We start from the raw sequence: 13044 nt of genomic DNA on the forward strand, positions 1-13044 counted from the left end.
TAGTGAGAATGCATGATGAATCGCAGTTTTGTTTTGTATCGCACCCGGCCTCATCAGCATTCCCTGAAGAAGTCTCGGGTGATATTGGCCATGTCATGGTCCGTCTCTAAACAGCGGAGCTAAATAATTATGTTTATAAATTAATTTAGGTATATTTTATAGCCGGTAGAGACACACTTTTGAAGTTATTTACCCGATCAGGATTTATCCACACACGTACATTGTACCACACATGACACGTGCATGAACGTATTTCTTCCACTGGTTCATCACATATAAACAAACTTTGAAGTTTTACCGCAAGAGAGCCAAACACCACGGGAACAGCATAAAATGAGGTCACAATAATGCAAATGAAATTGATTACTATCGGGAAAATGGTAAGGCCCCGCCTATACAAATGCTGCATCACAATTGGTTAATTTATATGAAATGCATTACATCATGCTATTCTTAGTAGGCCAAAAATCCGACATTCTTGCCATAGGGGCCTGTGTTAAGCATTTTGACCGCAATCGAATGTCAGTAGTCCACTTGGGTATCAAGCTAACAGAGGGCGTACGGTGACTGAATAGATCAGGAAAATCTATCAATTGTGCACACAATCGGAGTTTTTAAAAATGCAAAGGTAATTCTGAATATGCACAATGGCAAGTGGACTACGGAGAAGTCTAAGAGCAAGGCTGCTCATGCACACGCTTGTCTTTCAACATTTGTTATCTTTATCAGCCTGACCAAGAGAATCTTGGTGATAGCAAATTTCACATATATAGGGACAGAAAAACTTTTGGACAAATAAATGCACAAATATTTTGAGAGTAGCAAAGAAACACCACTAATAATACACTACATGTGATTTTCCATGTACAGCAATGCCTCCCCTCAATGACAACAACATAAAAGTTGTCTCTATAGCAAGATACTTATCACAAAGTATAATTGCAAGCTTGAAAACCGGTTGTAGATCTGTATTTTACATGACACCTGGTATGTTCTGGCTAACATCTTTGAGACTTGTAGGGATTGTGCTTCATCATTTGTTAACATGAGCATAGGGAATTGTTTGATTTACCATTGGGATAGTATATCAACCTAGGTGGCAGTAGTAATGCTGACCTGGTTGTGATTCACACTGATGAATGATACTGTCACTGCTATCACACTAACCAGGCAAACTATCACCTGTAAGTAGTCCCTATCACAAAGACCTGTAACTGTCCTATCATATATTATTATGCAGTTCCAACCAGCATACTGTCTTGACTTTTTTTTACTTGATCTATTGGAATCACTATGCCAAGCATCAAATCTCTACCAGCTCTGCCCTGTTGCCATGACTGAATTACTGGTAGTCTTTGCTCAATCACTATTCATGTTTGATACCAGCAATCTGTCTTTTGATTACTGTGGCGTAAGTTGGAAAAACAGTGGCATGTTCAAAGAGAATTGTGGCGTAAGATATTGTAAAGCAGAATATGTACTCCAGCCAGTACATGTAACATAGAATCAACTTGTTTTTGATCAATTAATAGAGCTGTTTTGGCCAAAGTAACACAGAAAACCAACTTGTCTCATTTGTCATTATGTCAATCCTTCATCATAAGTGACAGAAGTATAAATTTCAGTTGTCAAAAGTCCCATGATGATTGTAACTTTGTGTGGTTAATGGTGACTTGAAAGGCTGGAGTTCTTACAAGCCATTGCGTGGCTGTAAGAAATGTGATCCAAGTATAATTGATGACTTGTGCTATAAAGATTCACTTGAAGATATGAAAGGGTGTTGCCTCAACTTGAAGTCAGGGACATCAGCTTGAAGTTCTTTATCACCATATGAGTCAGTTTTGTATGTAACATCATGTCTAAAATTAACATTGAGATACTCAGGCACAATGAAAAGTTGCATATGAAAATATATCATGTGCAAAAATTAAAATGGTCTTGCTTAAATTTCTAAAACCATTTGCAAAAATTATAACTGTCTGAATGGTTTGTATGTGTCAGTGTATCCAGTGCCACAGTGACAAGGCTTTTCTTGAATATAAGTTAACCAGACCATGGCCCTTACTCGGCGTGCTTTGAATCCAGGCCATCTTCTCCATGAAGTGGTCAACAGAGACATTCATCAACCTTGTCTGAAGTCGCAGCACCCATTTACATCGGAGGCACATGCTTTGATCCATCAGGCACAGACCAAAGAGACATCGGCTCACTGGACTGGCAATGAATGGCAGCAGAGATGGCAGTTGTCATCTTCGCCCTGAAGAGCTATATCCCAGATACGCCGAAATCCAGCCCTGGCTCGGATTTGCCATGCCATGCACGGGTGAAACTCAACCGCCTGCGAACAGGAGTAGGTCGCTTCAGGGCCAGTATGCATAAATGGGGCCTCACCCAAAGCCCACTTTGTGAGTGGTGAAAGGAAGAGCAGACGGCAGACAACATCATCAAAGCTTGTCACCTTCATCAACCCCCAAATGGAGCCAAGGGCTCTCTGAAGTTGATGTTTCCACACAAGACTGGCTGCTCAACAGCAAACTTGAGATCTGAATCTCCCTCGTTAGCAGCATACGAAAGGAGAAGAAGACGTTAACCAGATTTTTGTTCAATCATCATATGGATTGAAAAAAACCTGAAGCAGAATCCACTCCTCAGTTGCTAGTAGCAGGCTATTGATTTATGTCCAGTGAAGTATGTTGTTCTTACAAAAGCAAGAGAAAACGATGTGACTCAAGATCCCAATTGCTCATAGCCAGAAACTAGGGTATAGATACACTTTGCAATCACCTGTCTAATGGTCTATGAATGGAATGTCCAGTTGCAACAGGTGGAAGTAAATGAGATTAGGCTATTCCAGTTGAAATCCATATACCCCCTATGGAAGACAATCTCTCCCACACGGAGGTGTAGATTTCAAATGGAGTCACACACTCAGGTAGCCCCATTTGATATTCACACTCCCTGTGTGGACGATAAAGGTTATGTCTTCCATAGGCGGTGTATGGAGTTCAACTGGAATAGCCCCATAGTATGCAGGACTATGCACATGCCAGCACACTAATGGAATCCAGGCTGGGAGATAAGATCATATGATGCGTCAGTAAACCAGATCAATTCAATATGGAGTAAACATCCTCAAATCAGCTGTACAGGCAATGTAGGGCAGTATTTATTATAACATGTAGAAGCTTCATATCACACAATGTCAGAGTCAATAAATCAGGCAAGATTGACAACTCCATTACATTTTTTTTATATTTATTCTTATGCACTTGTTGTCTGTCAGGAGGCTATGTTTGCTCTATCAATTGAAGCTATGTATTTAGCAATTGGGTGTATTCGCTCTTCTGATGGGTAAGTTCGTATATAAGGCTATATGTTTTGGGGATTATTCATGAGAGAAAGCGATCTTAACCATCTTAATTTCCTTAATATCAGACAGGGTGAACAATACCCAAATTGACCCAAAAAAGCACACATGAAGGCCACATTTTGTAGAATATGTTCAAAATGGCCCTCATCAAAAAAGTATTTGAAGCCTTGTGATAGATAGCCTCTGTGGATGAATGCTGTATTTATGTCACACATATCCTCAAAGTTTCCACACTTGATAAATCCTCATAACTCAATGCAGCTTAAATGATGACCTAAATGTATACAATCAGGTTGCACCTGTTACCTCCTGCTCTCATCACATATAAAACACCTTGCATAGATGTAGGGCATACAGTTTCCTTACAGAGATTAACAGGTATGAGTTTCAGGAAAATGTTTGAGTTGACCGTTAACATGTCAAGATGGTTAGATAACCAGGTGGCAGTAATCAACCACTTTGAGAGTTAAAAAAACATTTATAAAGGACTATTCCTGCAAATTACTCGGCGCATATTTACTCCATTTCAGTGCTTTGAAAAGAAGTCAAGAAAAAGCAATGATTGAAACCTGCATTCAAATGGATTGAAGGATTTTAATGCATTTGTTTTCAGTGAAGATTGCAGGTTTTTTGGACATTCTGGTTAATTTTTCATAAGATGTTTTCATTTGGCTGGTCTTCCAAGTTTGTTTAAAGAAAAATAATACTGTACATAATATGTGCATCACTTTATTGTAGTGTTAGCTGAGTTTTTCTGGGACAGATATATTTCCTTGGAGCCTACATCTATTGTGACATAATAGCTTGATTCGCTCATACATTTTCAGGATTTTTTTCATTAAATGCCTGGAGTATGCAATCTTATTGGGGTTAATGAACTATTTCTTTGATTAGACATGTCTTACATCGTATTTTGACACTCACCAAGCACCTGTTATCCCTAACACTGGATATATGTACATGTACAAGACTATATGAACCCAGGTACACCTGCTGGCTGGGGTATTATAACCCTCCAATCCAGTTAGGGATGTATACCTCATTTTACTGTTGTCCTCTGAGGCTATCATTTACTATGGTCATTAACACTAATCTATGTTACAGCCTGGTGCTTATCAGGAGGAAGGCGATAGAGCCTGTCAGTTTTTGCCAAATCATCACCTTATATAGTGTGACGCAATGCTATTAAAATATCTTCTTGTATATGGTTGGGTCAATGGACATGCTAATGGTGGTTTATTATATTGGGTGCTAGGGGGAAATTATTGAATGAAGCTATCTAGCGCAATGGTGGACAATAACTCCCATTGGCAGTGCCCGAGTAAAGATATTAGGTGTTAAAGTAGAATAGCCCCTGGGTAATGTCTTTCATAAGCACTATTGCATTTACACACAACATTAACCAAGGGGAGCTTATGGAGATGAGGCTTTGTTGCACTGAGACCTTGAATTGCCAGCAATTCAAGAGCCAATGGTTGTTCATGCTGCAGTCAAAATATTAAGTGTTTTGTTCAGTTTTGCCTTTAACTGAAACCATAAGACCCAACAAAAATATTAACATTTTAGACTGGTTTCCTCATTATGTGTAAGCTGTGTGCATCAATTTGATTAAGTTACTATTATTAAAACAACCGAGATATTAATGAGAAATAGCAAGAGGTATGCGACTATGCGTGCTAAATACTTGTGTGGTAGATATTACAGTATCATAAATAATCGGAGATGTAGATACTAAATATTTTGAGTGTATCAGACAGATTAAGATCCAATATTTACATATCAAGGACACCTTGTTTTCTCCATAGATACTGAATAGGAAAGAGAGACTTTCGCATTTGTTGCAATGTATTTAGTGTGCATAATAAACCCTGACATTGACATAGAATGTATTTGAATTGAAGTGTCATGGATGGGAAGCCATACTATTCTGAGTGTGCGTAATAAACCCTGACATTGACATAGAATGTATTTGAATTGAAGTGTCATGGATGGGAAGCCATACTATTCTGAGTGTGCGTAATAAACCCTGACATTGACATAGAATGTATTTGAATTGAAGTGTCATGGATGGGAAGCCATACTATTCTGAGTGTGCGTAATAAACCCTGACATTGACATAGAATGTATTTGAATTGAAGTGTCATGGATGGGAAGCCATACTATTCTGAGTGTGCGTAATAAACCCTGACATTGACATAGAATGTATTTGAATTGAAGTGTCATGGATGGGAAGCCATACTATTCTGAGTGTGCGTAATAAACCCTGACATAGACATAGAATGTATTTGAATTGAAGTGTCATGGATGGGAAGCCATACTATTCTGAGTGTGCGTAATAAACCCTGACATTGACATAGAATGTATTTGAATTGAAGTGTCATGGATGGGAAGCCAGACTATTCTGAGTGTGCGTAATAAACCCTGACATTGACATAGAATGTATTTGAATTGAAGTGTCATGGATGGGAAGCCAGACTATTCTGAGTGTGCGTAATAAACCCTGACATTGACATAGAATGTATTTGAATTGAAGTGTCATGGATGGGAAGCCATACTCTTCTGCTTTTTCCTTTTAGTTCAGTAGAAGGGAGATATGATAGAGATTAACATGTGTACTTCACATAGTTCTCAAGGATGATATTTGCAAAGCACTGTCATATGCTTGGCACTGAAATGAGGAATACCAACATAATATTGGGCATATAAATATATATGTCAATTTCTGTCATATCTCATTAAGATCTTATGTTAAATGTTCAATGTTTTATTGAAAAGTTTTTTGTTTTTTATTTTGTGTTTTTCCCTATACAGTAGCGCATATGAAGAGGGCAGCACACAAGCACAACTAGGCACAGCACCTCGGGGTGGTGAAATGGAGAGTGAACTGAGAAGACTACAAACTCAACTTGTCATGGTAAGTCTATAACAATACAAGCAATTATTGTATAAGGTACATAGAAAAATGATTTACCTGGCTATCATGGATAGTAAAGGTTAAGGTAAAGGTCATGCTTGTGTTTGCAGGTCAGAGTGCCTATCCCTCTTCTAACGACTTGGGGATGGACTGTTCTGTGAATAGTGCCGGGGGGGGGGGGGTCTGCTACTCCAGCACAATGAGTCGGGTTACCCTTTCAGCATAAGCTAGTACCCATTTATACCCATGGGTGGTGAGATACAATACAGGTTATGATCCTGGTCTAAGGGTACAACATCACCACTGCCAGGATTCAAATCCTCAACCTTTCAATTAAGGATCAAAGCCTGTACTGCTAGGTCACCGTGTTCTGAAAGGATTGGTTTCATGGATACACAAATGGTGTTTACCTGGTTTTCTGTTATGCAGTAATTAAGAACCTCCCCATCCTAGTAACAGGTCTAGGGAAGACCAGTGATTAGACCAAGGCGAAGATACCAGCAAGGTTGAATGGTGTGTGAACTTGGGATGTTAGCAAATAATTGCTTACTTATTTATGTGTACATGTGTATAAATTTGACAGATTCAGAGAGATTGTAAAAATGCAAACCACCAATCTTTCCTTAATTCCAATTATCAAATTCTGCAATATTTGCGCTGATGGTTTGAAAGGCCCCGCAAAAGTGTAACTATTAGGAAATGATGTGTACCCTTTGAAAAGCATGTTTCACACATAGAGGAAGTACAACATTAATATTCACACCATCACCATGATGAGGAAAAAACATCAAGAAAATTGTGAGATAAATGTTGTATATTTATTCCCACGTAACAGGAAATATGAAATGGGTAAAAAAATCTAGATGTTGACAACATTGCAAGCTGATATGGGTATTTTTGGCAAGCCATATATACACATGATGATGATATTGATATTTTTGGCATGCCATACATACACATGATGATTGAAGCACTAAGTTTAAATTTCACATTGTAAAACTTTATAATCCATTGGATTGCAAACCTGTACAAGCCTGTGCCTGCAGTTTGGGTCAATTAGATGGGGTGATAGGGAATGGTTGAAAGGAGTAAACATACTAGCATACTTGGTGAATTAAATCACCGTTTGCCAGGATTTTGACATCAATCATTTGCTTGAGCCTTAAGCTTTCCTTCTATGCCATGCGCCATTAAGAGAAATGATTAGTAATAACTTAGTTTGGATTTCAATCCTCAAAGTAGTTAATGTCCATTTCCTTAGTTCACATTTATAGGTTGCAGGACTTATGTGCTGGAGCCAATTGGGACACTTTTAGTTGTTAACTTTCTGTAAGCAGAATTTGTCATGATTTTCAGTGTAGAACACCTTTGGGCATGTTAGCATTTTGTTGAAATTATGAAAAGTTATTGATAAGTGTTATTATTTGACAACAAAACAATAATTATTGTATGTTGTTAAAATCTTGAATTTGCCTGTGTTCATGAAATTTGTTAAAATAAAAAATACTCATAAAATAAACAGTACTCCAGCCACTAGAATTACCACCAATATAAGGTTCACATAGTGTCCTACACTGAAATGGATTTCAAAACATTCACATTATGGACATTATAGGATCATTTGAGATAGGCAAGTAGTAGGCAAATGAGTTTGATTTTGTCAGAGCTCAAACCCATGCCAGATCTAAATTTATCGCAGACATGATGGCGGAATTCTGTGGCAGATGAGCGCTTCTTTATCAAGCAAGACGTTTGGCAGAACAATTAATTTGCTTAAAATGTAAAACTAGTAGACATCATTGTATTAGCCAAGTTACTAAGACATATTGTGGGTTAATAAAGTCAGTTGTGATAAATGATACAAATATGAGTAAGAAATGGGATATTAAGCCTTGACATTGACTCATAGCAAAATACAAAAGTTTATTTTGCTGAACTGTCTTTTTGTTATGGAATATAGTTGTATTAAATGTTATGTTTCTCATCACATATGCCAAGTTGGAATTTATTTTAACCCTTAGGAATATGTTTAAGGTTAGGATGGGATAAGATGGGGGTTAGGATTTTGGTTGAGGTAGTGACCACTATTCGTAAGTTGTTCCAATTTCGGAATTCTAGATTTCATTAGAATTTTCTAAAAACTTAAAATTTAAAATTACTCAGTTATGAGTTAACTTGCTATTAGTGGTGCACTTTCTAAACAATACATGCATGATTTGTCGGTGGGATGGCGCGGGTCTGATTGTATCTGTCAAATCAAGGAAATTATCCAATGAGAGATAGTACAGACCAGGAAGCATAGCGATGATCATGGTATAGGATGATAGATAAGGGCTAAATATACTGTGCAATAGACAACAAATTTTAAGAGATTTACTGCTTGGATAAAGATCTATTTTAAGAAAAACTGAACCAATGCTTTGTGTGTTTGTACTCAGCTTAATGTAATTTTTATGTAAATTTCACAAATCCTGATTATAATATCATATTCTGAAATTATTTGAATTTTGTAAACAAAAAATTTAAAAATGTTGAGCTGACCTTTAAAATGGACATAAGCTGAAGAGGGGTAAATATTACAAGTTGGGGATATTCAAACCCAGTGACCACAAAGGAAATAATTATGCAGACTGTCCTAGTTAATTTATGTGGATCTTCCTTGTTGCAAGTTTGAAATAAATAGGCTATACTTTGCCTGGAATATTATCAGTATGTTATGTTGATGGGTTATGTGTGAGATACACCCTCACTTTTACTTTCATTTGCTGGAGTTCTTTAAGTGACAAAGTAGCAGTATAAGAAATTATAGTTTGGTTGCTTATAATGGAATGCCATCTAGGGTAAGCAACCTCATAGGTAGCCTACTTCAATTGAAATTATTTTCTTGAACATTGTAAGACCTTTTTTCTTCAACATTTTCATACTGTGTGGTCATTGTTAAAAACTGTTTAATATGTACAACAACATCCAAAATTTAGGGCTAAAAAAGACAAAACAACCGACGTTTCGGGAGCATAAAAACATCCCTTTTACAAGGTAAAAACAAGTAGCACTAGAAACTAGCACTACAAGAGATTAAAAACTGTGTGGTCATTGAAAGTTTTATTCCCTGAATCAAGTGTTTCTTGGAGTTAGCGGAAGGTGCAAGTATGCAAGGTAATTCAGTAGCCTTGTGCTATGAAGTAAACCACATACAAGCAGTTTGATTGTGTAATATTGAATGTTAGTAAGCAAATAACTAATATGCCCTGTCCTGTGTGTATTTCTCCTTGTTTACTACAGGAGAGAAAACAAAAGGAAGCCATGCTTAACAAACTAGACCAGCTCCATAGCGACAACATGCGTCTGCAAGAGGAATCCCAGATGACAGCAGAACAGTTACGACACTTCACAGACTGGTTCTTTAATGCTATTGACAAATAAGTACTCACCATCTAAGCCAACCATACCTCTTGGTCTCAAGTCACTATCATGCTGGAAACCAAGCCTGGCTGGGTCTAAGCACTGCAGGTTTATGTTCTTCCACCGTGTTCATCGTGTTGTGCATTTGGATCTCCACACTGTCGGAATATATCATCCAATATATGTGTCAACATAAATTTGCATAAAGACAGAATTGAAGAGGTAGATTAGCATCTGATGTAATACACCTCAATCAAAGTAAGGTGTACTCTGATTGGTCAATAAGTTTGAGTAGGTGGAGCATTGTCTTAATATGTATTGCTTCATCCAGTCACGGTGTGATATCATACTATATATTGCTGTCAGATGTAAGGTTTATTCCAATTGGTCAATATGTGTGAGTAGGCGGAGCATTGTCTTGCTATGTTTTACTTCAACCAATCATGGTATGATATCAAAATATGCTAATTGATGTCAGATGCAAATCTAATTTTCTCAATTCTTGTCTCCAACAGTAATCTAGATTATCAAATTCTGAGCTAACAAAATGAGATGTTTGTATGACTTACTGGTGACCTGTCTTCCCATTCCTTTGGAATATGATGCCTTAATATTTTTAGTAGGGTGAAATTAATATGTAAGGTATGATGAGAAAGGATTTGGTTTAAGAAATTTAGTACAAAATTGACCAAAAAAGTGAAAAAACAAAAGTATGAGTGGAAAGTAGAAAGTACAGGCGAGCCATTGATCCACAATGGTTTGGAATGTTTATACCAACAGTTACTTAGAAAAATGTTTCTGCAATAGCTGCCAGGTGTTATATTTTTATGTGCACATTATAGAATGCAGAAATTATCAAATGTCTATAGGGCAGCTATTGCAGATAGGATCTTAAGATATTAAGATGAGATCATGATGCTATTTTGACATCCAAAATAGTGATTAGAAGAAAAATATCATTTCTGAAATCAGATGTTCTAGTAACCCAGGAAACATTTGATATATGCAACTTCTTCCTTGTGATAAGTGTTAAAAATAACTGCTTTTCGAAAACCTTCAAAGATTTTTATGAAAATTGGGTGATATAAGAAAAGGTTAAGATTTGGTTCATTGCAAAATCATGCAATATGATATAGAAATATTGTCAGATCCTGAGAGAATTTATTTATGTAGAGTTTATTGTTTGTTTTGCAAGGTATAATTGTAATATCAACTTTAAAAACAAAGTACCACTAAGATGAAAGACATTAGTTATCATGTGATTGTGTAATAAATTTGTTCTTCCAACTTCATTGTAACATCAAGTGAAAAGTTTGTATAAATAGAAAGCTATATTATTAGAATAATGAATGTTATCAATGCTGGCTGACCTTTTTCCCTGTGTTCCATCATGCATTATTCCAGGCGATTTGTCACACAAGGACATCCAATATTCAAACGTTCAAATGTGAAAAATGCATTGTGGGATAGGGGAAAAAAGTCTGTATGTGATTGCTGTTACTGTTGAGGTATCATGACACCATTTTCCATCTATCCCACATTGCACTATTCAAGTCCATGCAATAGTGCATTGTGGGGTGTAAAAGTGAGGTGTGTCACATTAAAGGTATCATGAGACCGTTGACAACCAAGTATTGCATCCTCTAGTGCTGACATTGTTCTAGTCTCGCCAGGAAGCTTATTTTCATATTGCAATGTTTTTTCCAACTGAAATCATTTTAACATCAACCTTGTCTTGCAAATGAAATTTTAAATCAGAATAATTTTCTAGTCATATGAATTGATTTTACCTCAAGTAAAGTTAATGATCATTGTATGAAGGAATTTGATTTAATGTTGACAGAGTAAATCAGCGTAATGAATAGTTTGTTATTGTTTCTTATGATGCATTCTTTGATCTTTGAATCCCTGTAGCTAGATTCTTATTCAGTACACCAAGGGAGTCCAACCAGCTTTTGAGTCACAGGTCATACTACTTGACTTACTAAGTTGGATGACCTTTTTAGTAGATATATTGTAGATTGGTATTGTTGTAGAAAGGTGATACACTTAATGAAATAATATGCTTACTGCAAAATGATTGTTCTATTCAAAAGTTATCATTAGTAAATAACCACACAATTCTGTGGAGCCCTTATTTTGTCATTCTCAGACAGACACTGTATTATAATTACTCTGTAAAGGTGACTTGGAAAAAAGTTACATTGCTATACTATTCTATATCCTGGCTGGGACATTAATAATTGGGACTTGTGATATTACTAGACTGCAGATCTTACTTTGGTGGTTTTGTATATCACAAAATGCTTAATGTTTTTGAAAACAGCATTTATTGCACATGCTATAAATACCAGCAGGTGAGCGGAAAGAAACAAAAAACATACTAGTGACCTTTTCAAAATTGAACCTGTATATTTCCCAGTCTTTAGACATGTTGTGGGATGCTGATATAGTGATATTATTTTGCAGTAAGCATATTTTGTACGTACACCATGTAGGGGATATAGTGTCATCTTACCTTTTATTAACAGTCTTCTTTCTACCTTTGGTTTAATCAATTTATGGCTATACTAACTAATTAGCATCATTATATAGGAAACTCAACAGGTGGTTGTCAACAACCTGTACACTGGCTTAATCACTTGGAAATCTTTCTTGACGTAACTCTGGCCAGCCTCTCATAGTGTATGTCAGAAGTACCTATGATGTACCATGGTACCATGATTATGGAAACGAAGCTTGTTGGTTGAAAAGAAGGATTGCTTTGTCAAATCCAATGAAATCCATATTGCTTGTCACAGAGATTGGTATTTAAAGGAAGAAATTATGTTTGTGATGAAAGAAAAAAGGATGGTAAAATTGTGTATTTGTGTATTTGTATTGAGAAGTTTGCTTTGTCAATCAATGTGCTATTCCAGTTGATATCCATATACCCCTTATAGATGATATGACCTTAATCTCCCACGTAGGGAGTGTAGATTTTACATGTAGTCATCCATTCAGGTAACCCCATCTGAAATCCTCAGTCCTTGTGTGGGAGATTAAGGCTATGTTTTTTTAATATTGGATGTATGGATTTCAGCTGGATTAGCCCAATATTCATGGTAATAGACTGGTTTTCTCAAGTTAAGATTATGAAGTCTGATTAGAAATGTGGACAAGTGTGCTTATGTCAGATGGGGTTGACTAAAGTGCACTCTAAAATACTCACTACCACACATTGTCAAGTGATATCTTTGTTTTGTTGAAAGCATTGTAGTAGCTAATAGCTCACTTAAAATGCTGAATATTATGTTTCTAATTTTCCACTTGATTATTTGTAAATTTTTGTAATTGTTTTGTCAGAATATACACCCCA

General features: G+C 36.5%; 1 protein-coding gene across 3 annotated transcripts in view; it reads left to right on the plus strand.

Annotated features, from left to right (window-relative positions):
* The window catches only part of LOC140152459 (uncharacterized), a 92958-nt gene extending 80416 nt beyond the window's left edge, over positions 1–12542 (plus strand). For all 3 annotated transcript variants that reach the window (XM_072174776.1, XM_072174777.1, XM_072174778.1), the window contains 2 exons: positions 6182–6284; positions 9567–12542. In XM_072174776.1, the coding sequence (XP_072030877.1) occupies positions 6182–6284; positions 9567–9707 (244 nt within the window). In that variant the 3' untranslated portion in view covers positions 9708–12542. The remainder of the gene's footprint in view (positions 1–6181; positions 6285–9566) is intronic.
* Positions 12543–13044: the final 502 nt, after the last annotated feature.

This window comes from Amphiura filiformis, chromosome 5, assembly GCF_039555335.1.
Source record: "Amphiura filiformis chromosome 5, Afil_fr2py, whole genome shotgun sequence".
Taxonomy (NCBI): domain Eukaryota; kingdom Metazoa; phylum Echinodermata; class Ophiuroidea; order Amphilepidida; family Amphiuridae; genus Amphiura; species Amphiura filiformis.